At 41.4% G+C, this 22242-nt stretch overlaps 1 protein-coding gene across 4 annotated transcripts in view; it reads left to right on the forward strand.

Moving 5' to 3' along the window:
• Positions 1-6920: 6920 nt before the first annotated feature.
• The window catches only part of LOC110493972 (phosphatidate phosphatase LPIN2), a 43746-nt gene continuing 28424 nt past the window's right edge, over positions 6921-22242 (forward strand). For 2 of the 4 annotated variants that reach the window (XR_005036990.1, XM_021568607.2), the window contains exons 1-5: positions 6921-7074; positions 14814-15014; positions 17333-17428; positions 19342-19592; positions 19825-19935. Coding sequence is in view for 3 of the 4 variants with exons in the window: in XM_021568607.2 (XP_021424282.1) it covers positions 14823-15014; positions 17333-17428; positions 19342-19592; positions 19825-19935 (650 nt within the window). In the remaining variant the exon portion in view is untranslated. Of the gene's footprint in view, positions 7075-14243; positions 14357-14813; positions 15015-17332; positions 17429-19341; positions 19593-19824; positions 19936-22242 lie in introns of those variants that run through there. The other 2 variants (XM_021568608.2, XM_036949986.1) reach the window with 2 other exon arrangements.

The raw sequence follows: 22242 nt of genomic DNA on the forward strand, positions 1-22242 counted from the left end.
AGCCATGAAGTGCTTTGAAAAGGCTGGTCATGGCTCACAGCAACACCATTATCCTAGAAACGCTAGACCCACTCCAATTTACATACCGCCCCAACAGATCCACAGATGATGCAATCTCTATTGCACTCTCACTGTCCTTACCCACCTTGACAAAAGGAACACCTACGTGAGAACGCTATTCATTGACTACAGCTCAGTTTTCAACACCATTGTGCCCTCAAAGCAAATCACCAAGCTAAGGACCCTGGGACGAAACACCTCCCTCTGCAACTGGATCCTGGACTTCATGACGGGTCGCCCTCAGGTGCTAAGGGTAGGTAACAACATATCTGCCACACTGGATCCTCAACACAAGGGACCCTCAGGGGTACGTGCTTTGTCCCCTCCTGTACTCCCTGTTCACCCATGACTGCGTGGCCAAGCACGACTCCAACACCATCATTAAGTTTTCCTACGACACAACCATGGTAGGTCTGGTCACTGACAACGATGAAACAGCCTATAGTGAGAAGGTCAGAGACCAGGCAGTGTGGTGGCTGAACAACAACGTGATCAAGACAAATGAGATGATTGTGGACTACAGAAAAAGGAGGACCGAGCACGCCCCCATTCTCATCGACGGGGCTGTAGCGGAGCAGGTTGAGAGCTTCAAGTTCCCTAGTGTCCACATCACCAACAAACTATCATGGTCCAAACACACCAAGACAGTTGTGAAGAGGGCACAACAATGCCTGTTCCCCCTCAGGAGACTGAAAAGATTTGGCATAGGTCCCCAGATCCTCAAAAAGTTATACAGTACAGCTGCACCATCGAGAGCATCTGACTGGTTGCATCACCGCCTGCTATGGCAACTGCTCAGCCTCCGACCGCAAGGCACTACAGAGGGTAGTGCGTACGGCCCTGTACATCACTGGGGCAAAGCTTCCTGCCGTCCAGGACCTCTATACCAGGCAGTGTCAGTGGAAGGCCCTAAAAATGACCAAGGACTTCAGCCACCCTAGTCATAGACTGTTCTCACTACTAACGCACGGCAAGCGGTCCCGGAGCGCCAAGTCTAGATCAGAAATGCTTCTTAACAGCTTCTACCCCCAAGCCATAAGGCTCTTGAACAGTTACTCAAATGGCTACCCGGACTATTTGCATTGTCCCCACACCATCCCCCATTTTTACCCTGCTGCAACTCTGTTTATTATCTATGCATAGTCTCTTTACCCCTACCTTCATTTAAAAATGACCTCGACTAACTGGTGCCCCCGCACATTGACTCTGTACCGGTACCGACTGTATATAGCCTTGCTACTGTTATTTTATTGTTGCTCCTTGATTATTTGTTATTTTTTGCTCTTATTGTATTTATTTTTTACTTCAGTTTATTTTAGTAAATACTTAACACTTTTGTCTTACAACTGCATTGTTGGTTAAGCATTTCACATGTTGTATTCGGCGCGGCGCATGTGACAAATACAATTTGATTTGATTGTGAAACTAACTTAATCCAGCCAAATAAAATTGTAAATTGACAACAACAAAACATTCCATGTAACTCCTCTGCTGAGAAATCTTTCAGTCCCAGGAACCGCTCCGCCGCATCCACAATATAACCTCTATTTTCCTGGACTGTCTCTCCACTTTGGCAGTGCCATTAATCACCATAGCTATAAAGTCCACCTTCTTAACCTTTAAAATATCCTGCTGGTTCCTGCTGGTGAAAGGCAACCCCTGCAGCCTGCAGTGAAGGCCCATCTACCACCATGAACTCTTTAAGAGCACCATTCAAAGCCTCAACCCCTATTAACATCTGCTGCCTAACTTTGGCCACCTCATTTTCTTTCACCCTTGTCAGGCATTCAAAAGACGTGGCTTCCTGGTTCCCACCACAATTGCAGCATGTCACATTTTCATAACACATGATATAATCTTTTCCACAACTTGGACATATTGGTTTCTCCCTTCTGCCAACACTTGAAACATGACCAAAAGCTTTACAGTGATCACACTGCATGCTCTGACTCTGTAGTTTATATACCCCAACTGCACTTGAATAGGGAGAGACTCCATATCAAAAAACAAAAGAACAGATGAACTCTTCACTTTTTCATAATTCACCACACAATTCATCCGATGTGCATCAATCACTCCAGGAATATTTTTAATCTCTTCAACATCGACTTCCCACTAGACGCCATATTACCCCCTTGAGGGGTGCCCTGTTCCCAGTACTTAAGTAGTACTTTAAAGTATTTATACTGATTTTTTTTGGGGGGGTATCTATACTTTACTATTTATATTTTTGACAACTTTTAATTTACTACATTCCTAAAGACAATAATGTACTTTTTACTCCATACATTTTCCTCGACATCCAAAAGTACTCGTTACATTTTGAATGCTAAGCAGGACAGGAAAGTGGTCCCATTCACACACTTATCAACAGAACATCCCTGGTCATCCATACTGCTTCTGATCTGGCTTACTCACTAAACACACATGCTTCGTTTGTAAATTATGTTGGTGTGCCTCTGGCTATTCGTAAATATTTTTTTTTAAAACAAGAAAATGGTGCCATCTGGTTAGCTTAATATAAGGAATAAAAAAAGTATTTATACTTTTACTTTTGATACTTAAGTATATTTTAGAAATTACATTTACTTTTGATACGTAAGTATATTTGAAACAAAATACTTTTACTCAAGTTGAATTTTACAGGGTGACTTTTACTTGTATCGTTCTCTATTAAGGTATCTTTACTTTTACTCAAGTATGACGATTGGGTACTTTTTCCACCACTGCCTGTTCCGAAGAGACACACACACACACACCACGTCAAATGTATCAAATTGGGTGAGAAGCAACACAAGTTCCTTATTAGGCAAGGTTGTCCTATCTCTCTGTACCTGTTTTTATTAATCACCCAACGTCTTACAAATTCTTTAAATAATAGTCCTGTACAAGGTATTTCCATAGCTGGTAAAGAAATTATTATAAGCCAGCTGGAGGACGATACTACAGTTTTTCTGAAAAATGCTAACCAAATTCCAATATCGATCAATGTGACACAATCCTTTTCCAAAGCATCTGGTCTATATCTTAACATTAATGACTGTCAAAGATTGTGTGACACCTTCATATTATGGTATTCCAGTAAAAGAAGAACTTACATATTTAGGCATAACCATTACAAAGGATCAGAAGTCTAGAGGCTTACTAAATTGTAACCCTCTTATTAAAAAACCCCAGAAGAAGCTAAATCAATGGCTACAGAGGGCCTTATCTTTAAAAGGAAGAGTCCTAATAACCAAGGCTGAAGGTATCTCTAGACTAACATATGGCGCTCTATCTTGACAGTAAAATAAGCAAGAAGATAGACATGATGCTTTTCAACTTTCTGTGGAGAAACCGTACCCATTACATTAGGAAAACTGTTGTAATGAAAACTTATGAGAATGGTGGGCTGAATTTTCTGGACTTTACTACCTTAAATAATACTTTTAAGATCAATTGGATAAAACAATTCCTAAGAAGACCCACTTCTATGTGGAATTTTATTCCTCATCGTGTCTTCTCTACCTTTGGTGGCCTTAACTTCATGTTGGTTTGCAATTCTAATATTGACAAAGTTCCAGTGAAACTTTCTGCTTTTCATTGGCAGGTTTTCTTGACATGGTCCTTAATTTATAAGAATAATTTTTCTCCACACAGATATTATATATGGAATAATCGGGATATATTGTATAAAAAAATACTTCTTTGTTTTTTAGAATATTGGTCCCGAAATTATATCCTATTGGTGTGCCAACTCGTAAATGCAGAGGGTCTTTTACTCAGTTATAAGGAATTCGTATCACTTTACAAGGTCCCTGTAACACCTAAAGATTTTGCAACTGTTTTAGATGCCATTCCCTCAGGTGTTGCTTTATTATTCAGGAACGTGTCAAGACCTGACCCTCAGAGCCTACCTTCTTTTGAACCTGTTGACTCATCAGTAGGAAAGATTTGTTTCTCTTTTGGTCCATTCAACAACAGAGCGATACGAACCTCGTTTCAGCAGAATGTTGTATCTATACCTTATTGGAATGGCTTATTGGAATGGATTTATTGATAATATCTGTTGGAAAAAAGTTTGGATGTTGCCACCAATGGGGCAAAAAAGTATTTAGTCTGCCACCAATTGTGCAAGTTCTCCCACTTAAAAAGATGAGAGAGGCCTGTCATTTTCATCATAGGTACACTTAAACTATGACAGAGAAAATTAGAAAAAAAAAATCCAGAAAATCACATTGTAGGATTTTTTATGAATTTATTTGCAAATTATGGTGGAAAATAAGTATTTGGTCAATAACAAAAGTTTATCTCAATACTTATATACCCTTTGTTGGCAATGACAGAGGTCAAACGTTTTCTGTAAGTCTTCACAAGGTTTTCACACACTGTTGCTGGTATTTTGGCCCATTCCTCCATGCAGATCTCCTCTAGAGCAGTGATGTTTTGGGACTGTTGCTGGGCAACACGGACATTCTACTCCCTCCAAAGATTTTCTATGGGGTTAAGATCTGGAGACTGGCTAGGCCACTCCAGGACCTTGAAATGCTTCTTACGAAGCCACTCCTTCGTTGCCCGGGCGGTGTGTTTGGGATCATTGTCATGCTGAAAGACCCAGCCACGTTTCATCTTCAATGCACTTGCTGATGGAAGGAGGTTTTCACTCAAAATCTCACGATACATGGCCCCATTCATTCTTTACTTTACACGGATCAGTCGTCCTGGTCCCTTTGTAGAAAAACAGCCCGGAAGCATGATGTTTCCACCCCCATGCTTCACAGTAGGTATGGTGTTCTTTGGATGCAACTCAGCATTCTTTGTCTTCCAAACACGACGAGTTGAGTTTTTACCAAAAAGTTATATTTTGGTTTCATCTGACCATATGACATTCTCCCGGGCCTGGACATGTACTGGCTTAAGCAGGGGGACACGTCTGGCACTGCAGGATTTGAGTCCCTGGCAGCGTAGTGTGTTACTGGTGGTAGGCTTTGTTACTTTGGTCCCAGCTTTCTGCAGGTCATTCACTAGGTCCCCCCATGTGGTTCTGGGATTTTTGCTCGCCGTTCTTGTGATCATTTTGACCCCACGGTGTGAGATCTTGCGTGGAGCCCCAGATCGAGGGAGATTTTCAGTGGTCTTGTATGTCTTCCATTTCCTAATAATTGCTCCCACAGTTGATTTCTTCAAACCAAGCTGCTTACCTATTGCAGATTCAGTCTTCCCAGCCTGGTGCAGGTCTACAATTTTGTTTCTGGTGTCCTTTGACAGCTCTTTGGTCTATGCCATAGTGGAGTTTGGAGTGTGACTGTTTGAGGTTGTGGGCAGGTGTCTTTTATACTGATAACAAGTTCAAACAGGTGCCGTTAATACAGGTAACGAGTGGAGGACAGAGGAGCCTCTTAAAGAAGAAGTTACAGGTCTGTGAGAGCCAGAAATCTTGCTTGTTTGTAGGTGACTAAATACTTATTTTCCACCAGAATTTGCAAATAAATTCATTAAAAATCCTACAATGTGATTTTCTGGATTTTTTTTCTCTGTCATAGTTGAAGTGTACCTATGATGAAAATTACAGGCCTCTCTCATCTTTTTAAGTGGGAGAACTTGCACAATTGGTGGCTGACTAAATACCTTTTTGCCCCACTGTACCTACTTGTTAACAAAATTAAGGAAGTTTCCTTTAAAATTATTCATAAATATTATCCTGCCAACCACTATATGAATAATTTTAAGGAAAACATCAACTAAAACTGCTCCTTTTGTAATGACCACCCAGAAACAGTGTAGCATCTTTTTTTTTGGCATTGTATTCATGTAGGAAAACTGTGGCAAGACATCAGTAGATTTATAATTGAACACATTTATGAAGATCTTACACTATTGTGGAGAGATGTACTGCTTGGATTCTTTACCTACGATAGAAATAAGCTGAAACATTTTTATGTAATTCATTTCATTATTTTAAATTTACAAACAAAAAAACACATTTTCTTACCTTACAAAAAATAAATTTAACTGTATTTTAAGACAATTAAATACTCTACTAACAAAAAAGCTGTTAGAATTATAAGTGCATGTATGTCCCTTAAAGTCCTTGTGTAATGTGATATTGAACCCTCTAGCCCAATTGTCCATTGTATATTATTCATATATACTTGTGTTCCCACATGTACTTCCTGTATTGATTTGCTGTTAATAATAATAAATAAATAAATATATATATATATATATATATAAATAAATGTGGGCTTGATTTGATTTGTTTTGTTGTACTTCTGCGGATCAGAAGGAACTTGTGTTGCTTTTTATATATATATATACAATTGTCCATTGTATATTATTCATATATACTTGTGTTCCCACATGTACTTCCTGTATTGATTTGTTGTTAATAATAATAAATATATATATATATATATATATATATATATATATATATATATATATATATATATATACACACACACACACACACATATATATATATATATATATATATATATGTATATATTTATTATTATTAACAACAAATCAATACAGGAAGTACATGTGGGAACACAAGTATATATGAATAATATACAATGGACAATTGTATATATATATATAAAAAGCAACACAAGTTCCTTCTGATCCGCTGAAGTACAACAAAACAAATCAAATCAAGCCCACCTCTCGTTTTCCTCACAGCCTTCACGTTACCCATCACTTTCTCCACCAGTTTGGATAGCTCAAATTGATTCTTCAAGAAGAATTTCGGACAATACACTAATTGTCCTTGATTCTACCGCCATTAGATTCACAATCCGCTTGAGTTTCCGCGATGTTTCCCGCCACCATCAAATTTGGCAGGCTGTTGGCAATTTGGCCAACTTCCGACTCCTGGTGCATACGTACCTCCTCTAACCTCGATTTTATTTTGTCGACTTCCGGCTACTTTCAGCGTACCACTCAAACGCTGACTTGCATGTTGTTCCATAGAGAATAGTGTGCGCACGCGCCTGGAGTAGGAAGCATCATTTTGTGGAACTCCGTTTGTAGGTAAGATCAAATAAACGATAGTTACTGTATCGTTAATTAAACATTACATGTAAATGGATAGAAAGAGAATGTGCGAAATAATCGTATTTTTATTTTAAATAGAGTTAATACGTTTATTTTTGTGAAGCGAACCTAATAGTAGCCATGTCAGCCAGCCACGTCGCAAGGAACGGGAGAGTTTGGTTGATCGTGTTGTTGATGTCAAGAATATTAATTCCCTGACACCTATGATGGCTGGCTAGCTGCTAACCCACCACCAACTGCTTTTAGCTACGCACTTGGTTTGAAAACTATAGATAAGTACGGAACGTAAACTATTTTGAACATAAAGGGTTTTGGTCATCATAACATGGAACTGCGCGTTTAGTCTCGCTGAAACAATGTGACAAACCAATTGACTGGCGTCAGTGTTCAAGTCTGGCTTGAAATGGTTCAACATTCGAAGTAGCGTCTTATTGGAGCAGTGTCCAAAGTAAATTGCGTAATGCTTTCAAGGTTAACTTCTATTAAAAACCCCTGGAGACGAATGAATCTAATTAAAATACTGAATATGCCCATTTTAGTCGTTTGTTTGATCCAAACTTTGAATGTTGGCCCATCTCTAAATGTAATAAACTATCGCAAAGTCATTGTTGCTAGGATATTGGAATCAAATGTACATAGTCATTTCGCAGACTCGCTTATCCAGAGCAACTTACCGTAGTGAGTGTATACGTTTTCGTACTTTTATCCTGGCAAATGCCACCTCCACCTTTTTTACAGGTCATGTCATGCATGATGGTCTTTATTTTCTAAGTCCACGTCAGATGCATGCTAGTAGCACATACGTCAGAGGTACACACTGTGAGTAGGTGGCTTCTAACCAATGATGTAGCACAAAGGCAAGCAGGCCTTTCTAATCGACCTGGCCCGGGTTTCCTGGAAGGATATTGACCTCCTGTCAGTAGAGGATGCCTGGTTGTTCTTTAAAAGTGCTTTCCTCACCATCTTAAATAAGCATGCCCCTTTCAAAAAATAAATACACAATCAGTTAGGAAAGCAAAGGCTAGCTTTTTCAAACATAAATTTGCACCCTGCAGCACTAATTCCCAAAAGTTCTGGGACACTGAAGTCCATGGAGAATAAGAGCACCTCCTCCCAGCTGCCCACTGCACTGAGGCTAGGGAACACTTTCACCACTGATAAATCCACGCTAATCGAGAATTTCAATAAGCATTTCTCGACAGCTGGCCATGCTTTCCATCTGGCGACCCCAACCCCAGCCAACAGCAACTGCCCCCCCCCCCCCCCCACCCCCCCCTGCTTATCCTTCACCAAAATCCATACAGCTGATTGTTCTAATAGAGCTGCAAAATCTGGATCCCTACAAATCAGCTGGAGCTAGGCAATCTGAATCCTTTCTTCCTAAAATTATCCTCTGCCATTGTTGCAACCCTTATTACTAGTCTGTTCAACCTCTTTCGTATCGTCTGAGATTCCTAAAGATTGTAAAGCGGCCGTGGTCATCCCCCTCTTCAGAGGGGGAGACGCTCTAGACCCTAACTGTTACAGACCTATATCCATCCTGCCCTGCCTTTCTGAAGTCTTCGAAAGCCAAGTGAACAAACAGATCACCAACCATTTAGAATCCCACCTTACCTTCTCCGCTATGCAATCCGGTTTCCGAGCTGGTCACGGGTGCCCCTCAGCCATGCTCAAGGTCCTAAACAATATCATAACCACCAGCCGTCTTCATCGACCTGGCCAAGGCTTTTCACTCTGTCAATCACCATATTCTTATCGGCAGACTCAACATCCTTCGTTTCTCTAATGACTGCCTCGCCTGGTTCTCTAACTACTTCTCAGAGTTCAGTGTATCAAATTGGAGGGCCTGTTGTCTGTACCTCTGGCAGCCTCTATGGGGGTGCCACAGGGTTCAATTCTCAGGCTGACTCTTTTCTCTGTATATATCAATGATGTCGCTCTTGCAGCGGGTGATTCTTTGATCCACCTCTACGCAGACGACACCATTCTGACAGCACCCGTAGCACGCGCTCCAGCAGGTATATTTCACTGGTCATCCCCAAAGCCAACACTTACTTTGGCCACCTTTCCTTCCAGTTCTCTGCTACCAATGACTGGAACAAATTGCAAAAATCACTGAAGTTGGAGACTTATACCTCCCTCACTAACTTTAGGCATCAGCTGTCAGAGCAGCTTACCGATCGCTGCAGCTGTACACAGCCCATCTGTAAATAGCCCATCTAACTACATACCTCATCCCATATTTGTTTGTTTTTCTGCTCTTTTGCACACCAGTATCTCTACTTGCACATCATCATCTGTACATCTATCACTCCAGTGTTATTTGCCAAACTGTAATTACTTTGCCACTTGGCAAAGTATTTGCTACTTGGCCTATTTATTGGCCTATTTATGGCATATTATTTTTAATTCCTTACTTCATTTGCACACACTGTATACAGATTTTTCGATTGTGTTATTGACTGTACGATTATTTATCCCATGTGTAACTCTGTGTTTTTTTTGTCGCACTGCTTTGCTTTGTCTTGGTCAGCTTGCAGTTGTAAATGAGAACTTGTTCTCAACTGGCCTACCTGGTTAAATAAAGGTGAAATAAAAAAATACATTGGAGGTACACAATGAATTTATTAGGGACACCCATTAGCTGCTGCTGAGGCATCAGCTACTCTTCCTGTGGTCCAAACACATTAAGGCACTTACATATGAAACAAAAGATACAACATTATTACACCACTACATATTTACAATACAAATTGAATAATACCACCATACAACAATATTACAATGTAGATGCGTGTGGAGTATGTGAGCTTGTATGTGTGTCTACCTTTTTGTGTGTCTCTTCACAGGCTCAGCTGTTCCATAAGGTGCAGTTTTTAAAATATATATATATATCTGATTCTATTGCTTGCATCAGTTACCTGATGTGGAATAGAGTTCCATGTAGTCATGGCTCTAAGTAGTACTGTGCGCCTCCCATAGTCTGTTCTGGACTTGGGAACTGTGAAGAGACCTCTGGTGGCATGTCTTGTGGGGTATGCATGGGTGTCTGAGCTGTGTGCTAGTAGTTTAAACAGACAGCTCGGTACATTCAGCTTGTCAACACTTCTTACAAAAACAAGTAGTGATTAATTAGTTGGCTTCTAACCAGTGATGTATATTTTGCTTCTAACAGATGGGATGAGTCTCTTTGCCTTTGGCCATGTTTGCCTTTAAAATGATCTCTACCACTTTGAGGGAATGGTTCTCCTTGGCTACAATGCATGCCTATCAAAATGAAAGTTTTAGTCTGACACGTCGGGAAAAGTAGTAATAGCAAGCTTTGTCCAATGCTTAAAAGGATCAGCACCAAAGTCACAAGTCATTCGCATACTGGCCATTTTTCCTAGACATCTGAGTAACTTAATTGCAGTGTTACTACAGTTCATCTAGCTTAATCATGTTTAGACATATCAATGACATAATAGGCCTACTCTTGGCTTTCCAGAAATATATCGAATGCCAGGAGTTTTCCCCTCACCACTGTACTCAGTTTGCACTCCCTCCATTTTGTCTCCACACAAAATTGTCCATTGTGGGCTTTATGTCCAGCCTCCATTACTGCTGACCTCGCAGATTCTATTACAAAGTAATGTATCGCTAAAAATAAATAATATCAACCGCAACTTGAATTGCCTGACAGAGCAAAGAGAAGAAAACAATCACACCATCATCGCTGTAGCCCAGGAGCTTTCCAGCGGCCCTGCTCTACTTGTATCTTCTAGAACCAGCATGGTTAGGCTATTTGGTCAATTGCACTGTGTGTACCTCTACCCACACTGTACTTCCTCCCTCACCCCCTTGTGCGTTGTGCACCAACTCACCCTTTTTGTTTTCTATTCATGTAAGGATATCCCTTCAAGTTCCCAAAAGTACCGCTTTCAAGTCCCCAAAAGAAATTGTTGTTGATAAATGGTAGCGTTTATTCTAGTGTTGATGTTACGCGTCATGGTTGCTAGAGTCTCTTTTCGAATGGCGAGTAGCAGTCAATCCCAGAGTGCGCCGGGTTACTGGTCACTCACTGCGTGTTGGGCAGAGCGGAGTGTTCGTGAATAGATCAGCCAAGCTTTTCAGAAACTGCTGGCCTGGCTGTCATGTGCAGTGAGAGGGGAAGTGTGAATTGTGTATACGTGCCTTAATGTGTGTGTGTGTGTGTGTGTGTTCGTGATCGAGGGAGCGGTGATGTGAGTGAATATACTGGGTCTCTCACATAGACTTCTATATTGCATTCCAGCTCAGAACACATGGGCCTAGAGACTATTAACGCTAGGCTAGTATATGCCAATTAGAAAACCCTCCACGGGACGGGACTTTGTAGGGGCTGAAAATGACTTTTTCTTTTCAAAGTATCCGCGGTTCTACTAAGGTGGCTTTGGAGTCTTCTAGCCTATGTGTCCAAAATGTAGCCTAGTGTAGGGCTAACTGGAGGGCCAGTGGACCGATTCTGGGGAGCATAAAGAATTCTGGGGGATGAAGGAAGTTTGGGTGACTGATGGCGGAAGGGGGGTCCAGGGAACAAGGCCTTGTGGGGAAAGTACAACTTCACTTCTCTCTGTTGGTAAGGCCTGTTAGCCATGTCCTTTTGGGGAGGCTATGTTTCTCAAGATTTTACTTTTGGTCTTGTTGTCTTTCCTCTTAAGTCACTTTAATCCACATTCAACATTTTGTTGTGACAGTACACTGACTCCATGATTAGCCTTAGCCTGTTTTATTGTTCTTCTACATTCTGATAGGCTACTCCTTCACCTTTCGAAGTCCTATTGTCATCACTGGCCCGTCAAAATAAAAGTAGAACAGCCCAATTTGCCTCGATTAATGCTCGGTTCTCCTGTTTTGTTTGTTTGTTATTTGGGCCTAGTTTTGTTATAGTGCCTAGTTTTTGTGGAGAGTCTTCAAATCTTATATGTGGTTTTCATTCAAAAGTAGTAGCTTGATCATAATTCAGTCTTGTTAAATATGTGGTCGCTTCCAATAGAGGTTACTACAGAATGCAGAAGCTAACATTTTATTAGCCTTGGGCCTAGGCTATGGGATTTGTTTAACTGTGAATCATAGACTCTACATTTAATGATCATGTTGTGGTTTGTCAATGCCTGTATGCTGAACATGCTTTTTTTGGACCTCGTGCCTTTCTCTACAATGTTACTAATCTGTTTGCCAGTATGGATTTGACTAAAGGACACTCTTGGACACAACTCAGAATGTAGCCTAAGCTACAGTGCCTTCAGAAAGTATTCACACCCCTTGACTTTTTCCACATTTTGTTGTGTTACAGCCTGAATTTAAAATGGATGAAATGTAGATTTTTGTGTCACTGGCCCACACACACTACCCCGTAATTTAAAAGTGGAAATATGTTTGACATTTTTACAAATTCATAAAAAATGAAAAGCTGAACTTGCTTGTCAATAAGCATTCAACCCCTTTGTTATGGCAAGCCTAAATAAGTGTAGGAGTAACAATGTGCCAGATAATAAGTTGCATGGACTCACTCTGTGTGCAATAATAGTGTTTATAATTTTTTTTTATGACATACAATACACAAACCATTATCTCCAAGGTCCCTCAGTCGAGCAGTGAATTTCAAACACCGATTCAACCACAATCACAAGGGAGGTTTTCCAATGCCTCACAAAGGGCACCTATTGGTAGATGGGTAAAAAAATAGACAATCCCTTTGAGCATGATGAAGTTATTATACTTTAGATGGTGTATAAAAACACCCAGTCAGTACAAAGATGCAGGCGACCTTCTTAAATGGTTGCCAGAGAGGAAGGAAACCGCTCAGGGAATTCACCATGATGCCAATGGTGACTTAGTTTATTGGCTGTAATAGGAGAACTGAGGAAGGATCAACATTTTAGTTACTCCACAAAACTAACCTAATGACAGTGAAAAAAAGGAAGCCGCCACAGAGTAAATATATTCCGAAACATGCATCCTGTTTGCAAGAATACTGCAAGAAATGTGACAAAACTATTTACTTTTTTTGTCCTGAATACAAAGTGATATGTTTGGGGCAATCCAATATAACACATTACTGAGTACCCCTCTCCATATTCTCAAGCATAGTGGTGGCTGCATCATGCTATTGGTATGCTTGTTAATCGTTAAGGTCTGGGGAGTTTTTCAGGATAAAAAAAATAAAATAAATGGTGCTAAGCACAGGCAGAAGCCTAGAAGAAAACCTGCTTTAGTCTGCTTTCCACCAGACACTGGGAGATTAAATTAACCTTTCAGCAGGACAATAACCTAAAACACAAAGCCAAATCTACACTTGAGTTGCTTACCAAGAAGACAGTTAATGTTCTTGAGTGGCCTACTTACAGTTTTGACTTAAATCTACTTGGAAGTCTATGGCAAGACCTGAAAATGGTTGTCGAGCAATGATCAACAACCAATTTGACAGAGCTTGAAGAATAATGGGCAAATGTTGCACAATCCAGGTATGGAAAGCTCTTAGAGACTGACCCAGAAAGACTGTAATCGCTCCCAAAGGTGCTTCTACAACATATTGACTCAGTGGTGTGAATACTTATGTAAATTACATTTCTGTATTCATTTTCAATACATTTGCAAACATTTCTAAAAACATGTTTTCACTTTGTCATTATGGGGTATTGAGTGTAGATGGGTGAGACAAAAATATATATACATTTAATACTGAATTCAGGCTGTAGCACAACAAAATGTGGAATAAGTCAAGGGGTATGAATACTTTCTGAAGTCACTAAGTCTGATTACATGTTGTCATAAATAATTGATGTAATCCCATATTTTCTAATTAGGCCTAGGTAAGCTGTTTTACAGGGAATTTCAGGCAAGTAGCCTATCAGGAGTACCAAAACATCTCTCAATATTGATTTGTTTTCTGTAGGCCTAGAGCCTATTACGCTGTTACAACCTCAGACCTATCTATGTGACAAAACAGCATAGAAAGAATTTTGAAACCCCATAAATAGGAACTCCATATAAGGTGGGTCAATGCATCATCATGAGTAGTCAAAGGAAATTACATCACCAGATTGTTTTGTTGGGTGTGTAATGATGGACCTTGCTCTTTCTCAGAGCAGTGGATCTTTAACCTATAATAATTAATCAACACTCTCGCATATTCCAAGGGTCACGAAAGCTTGTTTAAAACACTTAGGCTAGCTGCTTGGCATTTCGGTTTAGCGTGACAAGATTTTAGAGTGGACATGATCCTGGTAAGGTAAATGTATGTTGTATTCTGCCAACAAACTTGGATAGCCTACTAGGCTATATTATCCTAGGTATTGTAAAAAGTTGATTGTATGGTAGTCCAGCTCGATAATTGTGTTTTGATTTAACCAGGTAAAAGCACATGGGAAGAAACATCAGGTGAAAGCGATATTGCAGTAGCCCATGGGAGTTTAGCTTATAGGGAGGAAGAGAGAGGAGTATAGCCTACCTCGTTATTGAATGACGACAAATTGCATTTATATTGTTTTGCCTTTCATGAGGTCTCAAAACATGTTACACAATTTGCAGTCGGAGCCTGGATTAGGCCTCATGTATTCTTGAATTGAGAACATTGATTGGTAGAGAATTGCGTAAACGTTGGACAAGAATTGCCCCTTGACCCATTTTCTCTCCCCCCCCTCCCCCCACCCACACTCCTCTCTCTCCTGCTCTATCTCTCCCTCCTCCTCCAGTCCCAGACCATGAACTACGTGGGGCAGCTGGCAGAGTCGGTGTTTGTGACGGTGAAGGAGCTGTACCGGGGCCTGAACCCAGCCACGCTCACGGGGGGCATCGATGTCATTGTGGTGCGCCAGCCCGACGGCAGCCTCCAGTGCTCCCCATTCCACGTGCGCTTCGGCAAGCTGGGGGTGCTGCGCTCCAAAGAAAAAGTGGTGAGTAATGGAGAGTACGGAAAAGGAGAAGACTGGAGTGTGTGATGTAGCCTACACCTGATGGGTGTATGTACAGTGCCTTCAGAAAGTGTTCGCACCCCTTGACCTTTTCCACATTTTCTTGTGTTACAGCCTGAATTCAAAATGGATTAAATTGAGATGTGTTTTGTCAGTAGCCTACACACAATACCCCCATAATGTCAAAGTGGAATCATGTTTTTAGACATTTTTTACAAATTAATAAATGAAAATCTGTCAAGTATTCAATCCCTTTTTTATGGCAAGCCTAAATCAGTTCAGGAGTAAAAAAAAAATGTGCTTAACAAGTCACATAAGTTACATGGACTCTGTGTGCAATAATAGTGTTTAACGTAATTTTTTTGAATGACATGCATACAATGCACACTATCTGTAAGGTCCTTCAGTTGAGCAGGTGCCTCAAAGAGGGACTTGGGAAAATTGCTGTTGGCTCAGAACAGGGCAGCACAGCTGGCCCTTAAAAGTACACGGAGAGCTAACTTTAATGACATGCATGTCAGTCTCTCATGGCTCAAAGTAGAAGAGGGATTGACTTCCTCATTACTTGTTTTTGTAAGAGGTGTTGACAAGCTGAAGGTACCGAGCTGTCTGTTTAAATACTAGCACACAGCTCGGACACCCATGCATACCCCACAAGACATGCCACCAGAGGTCTCTTCACAGTCCCCAAGTCCAGAACAGACCATGGGAGGCACACAGTACTACATAGAGCCATGACTACGTGGAACTCTATTCCACATCAGGTAACTGATGCAAGCAGTAGAATCAGATTTAAAATAGCAGGTAAAAAATTCACCTTATGGAACAGTGGGGACTGTTGGACGTTGAATATCCCTTTAAGCATGGTGAAGTTATTAATTACACTTTGGATGGTGTGTCAATACACCCAGTCAGTACAAAGATACAGGTGTCCTTCCTAACTCAGTTGTCGGAGTGGAAGGAAACCCCTCAGGAGTTTCACCATGCGGCCAATAGTGACTGACTTAGAGTTTAATGGCTGTGACAGGAGAGAATTGAGGATGGATCAACAACATTGTAGTTACTCCACAATATTAACCTAAATGACAGAGTGAAAATATGGAAGCCTGTGCAGAAGAATAGAAATACTCCAAAACATGCATTCTGTTTCTAATAAGGCACTAAAGTAAAGCTGCAAAACTGTGGCAAAGAATGGACTTTGGACTGAATACAAAGCTTTATGTTTGGGGCAAATCCATGACTACATCATGTTATGGGTATGCTTGTCATCGGCAAGGACTAGGTTTTTTTTGGGGGGGGATAAAAATAAACAGAATCGAGTTAAGCACAGGCAAAATCCTAGAGGAAAATCTGGTTCAGTCTGCTTTCCAACAGACACTGGGAGGCAAATTCACCCTTAAACAGGACAAGAACCTGAAACACAAGGTCAAATATACACTGGAGTTGCTTACCAAGACGACATTGAATGTCCCTGAGAGGCCTAGTTACAGTTTGGACTTAAATCGGCTTGAAAATCTATGGCAAGACTTGAAAATGGCGGTCTAGCAATGATCAACAATCAACTTCACAGAGCTTGAAGAATGTATTAAAACTAATAATGTGCAAATATTGTACAATCCAGGTGTGCCAAGTGTAACGGATGTGAAACGGCTAGCTTAGTTAGCGGTGCGCGCTAAATAGCGTTTCAATCGGTGACGTCACTTGCTCTGAGACCTTGAAGTAGTGGTTCCCCTTGCTCTGCAAGTGCCGCGGCTTTTGTGGAGCGATGGGTAACGATGCTTCGTGGGTGACTGTTGTTGATGTGTGCAGAGAGTCCCTGGTTCGCGCCCGGGTATGGGCGAGGGGACGGTCTAAACTTATACTGTTACACAAGCCCTTAGAGACTTAGCCAGAAAGACTCACAGCTGTAATCGCTGCCAAAGGTGATTTTATAAAACATATTTTTATTTATTTATTTTTTATATATAACTTGTTGACTCGGGTGTGTGAATACTCATGTAAATGAGATATTTCCCTATTTCATTTTCAATACATTTTCTACCATTTCTAAAAACATGTTGTCACTTTCTCATTATGGGACGGTATGTGTAGATGGGTGAGAGAACAAATACATTTTAATAGATGTTGAATTCAGGCTGTAACACAACTAAATGTGAAGCTCGTCAAGGGGTATGAATACTTTCTGAAGGCACTGTATGTAAGCTGATAAATACACATACAGATGATCGACACCCTTTTTCACGCTCTCTCTTAAACATACACACACACACACACACACATTGACTGTGACTGTGTTGCAGGTGGACATTGAGATCAACGGGGAGCCAGTTTACCTGCAAATGAAGCTGGGGGACAACGGAGAAGCTTTTTTTGTGGAGGAAAATGAGGACTTTGAGGTTTGTCCCGTTTAAAAAAAAACATATTTGATCCTATAGGTCTGTTCATTAGTGGAGGTTAACCTCTTTTTGGAGACGTGTTAAGCTAATCGGATAGGTGATGTAGCCTGTTATGTTTATTCTTTGGCTTATTGACAATGTACAATGCCTATCATAAGCATTCACACCCCCCCTTGGAACTCTTCACATTTTATTGTCACAAAGTGGGATTATAATGTATTTACTTGTCATATTTGGTCAATGGTCTACACCAAATACTGTAATGTCATTGTGGAAGAATAATTATCTAACATTTGTTAAAGATGAATGAAAAATAAAACGCTAATATACCTTGATTAGATAAGTGTTCACCCCCATAGTCAATACATGTTAGAAACACCTTTGGCAGCAGTTTGTCTTATTAGGTTAATTGTTACAATCATCGTTAGAGCCGTTTTCAAGTCTTGCCATAGATTTTCAAGACTACTTTTAAGTCGAAACTGGAAGTAGGCCACTCAAGAACTTTCCCTGTCTTCTTGGTAAATCACTCCAGTGTAGATTTGGCCTTGTGTTGTAGGTTATTGTCCTGCTGAAAGGTAAATTCCTCTCCCAGTGTCTGGTGTAAAGCAGACTGGGGAAGGGTTTCCTCGAGAATTTTGCTTGTGCTTAGTTCCATCCCATTTATTTTATCCTGAAAAACTCCCCGGTCTTTGCCAATGTCAAGCATACCCATACCATGATGCAGATACCACCATGCTTGAAAAGGAGGAAGTTACTCAGTGAAGTGTTGAGTTGGATTTGCCCTAAACATAAGGCTCAAAATTATATTTTTTTGTATTATTACATTAGTTCCTTGTTAAATACAGGATGTATGTTTTGGAATATTTGTATTCTGTATTTTATTATTATTATTATATAATTTTCTTGTGGAGTCATAGTAATGTCCCATCACAGCCATTGAACTGAAGTCACCAATGGGCTCATGGTGACATCCCTGAGCAGTTTCCTTCCTGTCCTTCAGTTCAGTAGGACGACTGTATCTTAGTGTCACAGCCAAATGATTAACTTGACCATGCTTAAAGAGAGATTCAATGTCTGATTTATTCCCTTTCAGTCAGTCACTCAGCATAACATACTATGGGGAGTCAACGACCAATCAAATTCACAATTTTTTAAATTTTTTAAACACACCCAAAGGGCCAATGAATTCAGGGCCAGCCCTGGGAAGCCCCGCCTGCCTGCTTGTAATGCTGGGGCTTGCGTTCATTTCCTCAATTTACTAACATTTCAAACACACGGACTACTAGATTTGGCTCCGACTTAGGTGTCTGTTAGTGGGGAGAGAGTACTCGTTTCCTAGATGTCTTGGTGTTTACTTTAAGCAAACACAAAAACTAACTACTTTCTGCTTTGTTTGTGTAGCTAATGCTTCCTTGCTTGAATAAGTTGGCCAGTGGTAAGAGCTCAAAAAGGCTAACCAGACAGAGTTGAATGTCCGACCATGCCCTAGGGCATGTGGTTTCGCAATGGAAATTCAAGATACTCACAAGTGCTGTCTTGTTTGCCTGGGGTGGAAACGCTCCGGCTGCCTTGACTCGGACCAGTTTGTGTGACCGGTGTCAGTGTACAAGAGTCTGAACTCTGTCGGTGACTTCTTAGGAAGATTGGCGTAACTGGAGAAGGCCCTCTCTTTTAATAGACAACAGTGTACAATGGCATCAGGGTTGCCTGAGATGGGGAGAGAAGGTCTGTTTGTTGGAGTTGTTCCCCGCCTGTCATGCAGGGGACTGGTGTTCAATTCCCAGATGGGGGGGGGGGGGGCGTATGAAGTACCAGTCAAAAGTTTAGACACACCTACTCATGTGTAGCCTAGTACATTAACACAACTGATTAGTATTTTAGTTGTGCCTTAATTTTCTCCACTTCACCCCCAGTCCAGAGTGCCAGCCCACCTCTGTACGTCACCCATCCTCATCGAGCTCCCGGAGGGGGCCGAGGAGACCTTCGAAAGCCCCCCCACTTCCGGTAGCACACGCAGGAAAAAGCGGCGGCGCAAACGCATACGCTCCGACTCCCACCTAAGAGATGACGGCAGCTCCTCGTCCGATGAGAGGGAGAGAGAGCGGGAGCAGACTGAACAGGAGAGCCCTTCCAAAGAAGAGCTCACCACATCCATGCTCGCCAGGTCAATGTCAACTCCTGTTGAAAACATGAATTCTATTGGTTAAGAATGACTATTCTATTGGATTCATAGTGCTAACCAAACTAAATGAAACACACCACAAGTGTTAGGTGAAAAAGACAAATACATTTAACCCATGTCCTATTGTTAGATATAGCATTCGGTATATGGCTTTGAACGATTGGATTTTATGTTCTGATATATCCTGTGGCTGGCTCTTTTGTCTCCCTAACAGTAAGTCGGTGTACTTCTCGCTGTCTGAGCAACCGTATGAAGAGTTGGGGGCCGTGCAGAACAGGGACGTACACCCTCACTCAGAGGGAGAGTGGTCCCCCTCAGAGAGCAGGTCAGACAACTTACCCTCTAAGCCTTATGTATTGGTTTTCCAATGGTGTGATTTATTATTTTGACCTCTCACTTCGAACCGTGACCTTTGGATTGCACATGTAATTTTGACTTGGGAGCACCAGTGCCTCTCAGATAATCCATTGAATGGCGCACATGGTTACGTCTATATCGTTGTTTTCAGTCCGGTGCACTCAGGCTGCCAAACTGTTCAAAACTGAACCTTTTTACCGAGGTTTAACATAGTTTGAAGAGTGGTAATAAATTGAGGAAAATAATGCAAACCCCGGTGTTACAGCTTTAGGAGGGCGGGGCTTCTGAGGTTCGGGGTCTGCACTGTGTTCTTTCTAGCGCAGTTTCGCAGGACACTTTTAAGAGTCCACACAAATCGTCATAAGTAAGGAACTATGCTAACCGTTCAAATAAATCCAATAGAATTTGTAAAAAAAAAAAAAACATTTGTCAAAGAAAATGTATTATTTGCTAATTTGCTAATTATTTGCTAATTATTTGCTAATTATTTGCTAATCCCTAATAATAGGGATCGTTATACAAAAACAATAGGGGTTGACATGATTTCTTTATCACTACCCCTTCCTATGACCCTCATACATACACTACTTTGGACACATACTCATTCAAGGGTTTTTCTTAATTTGTACTGTTTCCTACGTTGTAGAATAACAGTGAAGACATCAACACAATGAAATAACACATATGGAATCATGTAGTAACCAAAAAAAGTGTTAAACAAACCAAAATATATTTGAGATTCTACAAAGTAGCCACCCTTTGCCTTGATGACATCTTTGCACACTCTGGACAGGAAGGTCCAGAGTCCTGTGGCTGGCTCTTTTGTCTCCCTAACAGTAAGTCCGTGTACTTCTCGCTGTCTGAGCAGGATGTCACCATGAGGCCCATGGTGTTTTTAAAACCGCTTCAGAGTTCAATTGCTGTGAAGGGAGAACTGGGGATGGATCAACCACCCTGTAGTTACTCCACTACTTCCGGCGCCGACAGACATGGCTGCCTCGCTTCGCGTTCCTAGGAAACTATGCAGTTTTTTGTTTTTTTACGTGTTATTTCTTACATTAGTACCCCAGGTCATCTTAGGTTTCATTACATACAGTCGAGACGAACTACTGAATATAAGATCAGCGTCAACTCACCATCAGTACGACCAAGAATATGTTTTTCGCGACGCGGATCCTGTGTTCTGCCTTACAAACAGGACAACGGAGCGGATCCCATGCAGCGACCCAAAAAAACGACTCCGAAAAAAAGGGAAACGAGGCGGTCTTCTGGTCAGACTCCGGAGACAGGCACACCGTGCACCACTCCCTACCATTCTTCTTGCCAATGTCCAGTCTCTTGACAACAAGGTTGATGAAATCCGAGCAAGGGTAGCATTCCAGAGGGACATCAGAGACTGTAACGTTCTTTGCTTCACGGAAACGTGGCTCACTGGAGAGACGCTATCCGAGGCGGTGCAGCCAACGGGTTTCTCCACGCATCGCGCAGACAGAAACAAACATCTTTCTGGTAAGAAGAGGGGCAGGGGCGTATGCCTTATGGCTAACGTGTGATGAAAGAAACATACAGGAACTCAAATCCTTCTGTTCACCTGATTTAGAATTCCTCACAATCAAATGTAGACCGCATTATCTACCAAGAGAATTCTCTTCGATTATAATCACAGCCGTATATATCCCCCCCCCCCAAGCAGACACATCGATGGCTCTGAATGAACTTCATTTGACTCTTTGCAAACTGGAAACCATTTATCCGGAGGCTGCATTCATTGTAGCTGGGGATTTTAACAAGGCTAATCTGAAAACAAGACTCCCTAAATTTTATCAGCATATCGATTGCGCAACCAGGGGTGGAAAGACCTTGGATCATTGTTACTCTAACTTCCGCAACGCATATAAGGCCCTGCTCCGCCCCCCTTTCGGAAAAGCTGACCACGACTCCATTTTGTTAATCCCTGCCTACAGACAGAAACTAAAACAAGAGGCTCCCACGCTGAGGTCTGTCCAACGCTGGTCCGACCAAGCTGACTCCACACTCCAAGACTGCTTCCATCACGTGGACTGGGACATGTTTCGTATTGCGTCAGACAACAACATTGACGAATACGCTGATTCGGTGTGCGAGTTCATTAGAACGTGCGTTGAAGATGTCGTTCCCATAGCAACGATTAAAACATTCCCTAACCAGAAACCGTGGATTGATGGCAGCATTCGCGTGAAACTGAAAGTGCGAACCACTGCTTAAATCAGGGCAAGGTGTCTGGTAACATGACCGA

This window comes from Oncorhynchus mykiss, chromosome 17 (assembly GCF_013265735.2).
Source record: "Oncorhynchus mykiss isolate Arlee chromosome 17, USDA_OmykA_1.1, whole genome shotgun sequence".
In the NCBI taxonomy this organism is placed as follows: domain Eukaryota; kingdom Metazoa; phylum Chordata; class Actinopteri; order Salmoniformes; family Salmonidae; genus Oncorhynchus; species Oncorhynchus mykiss.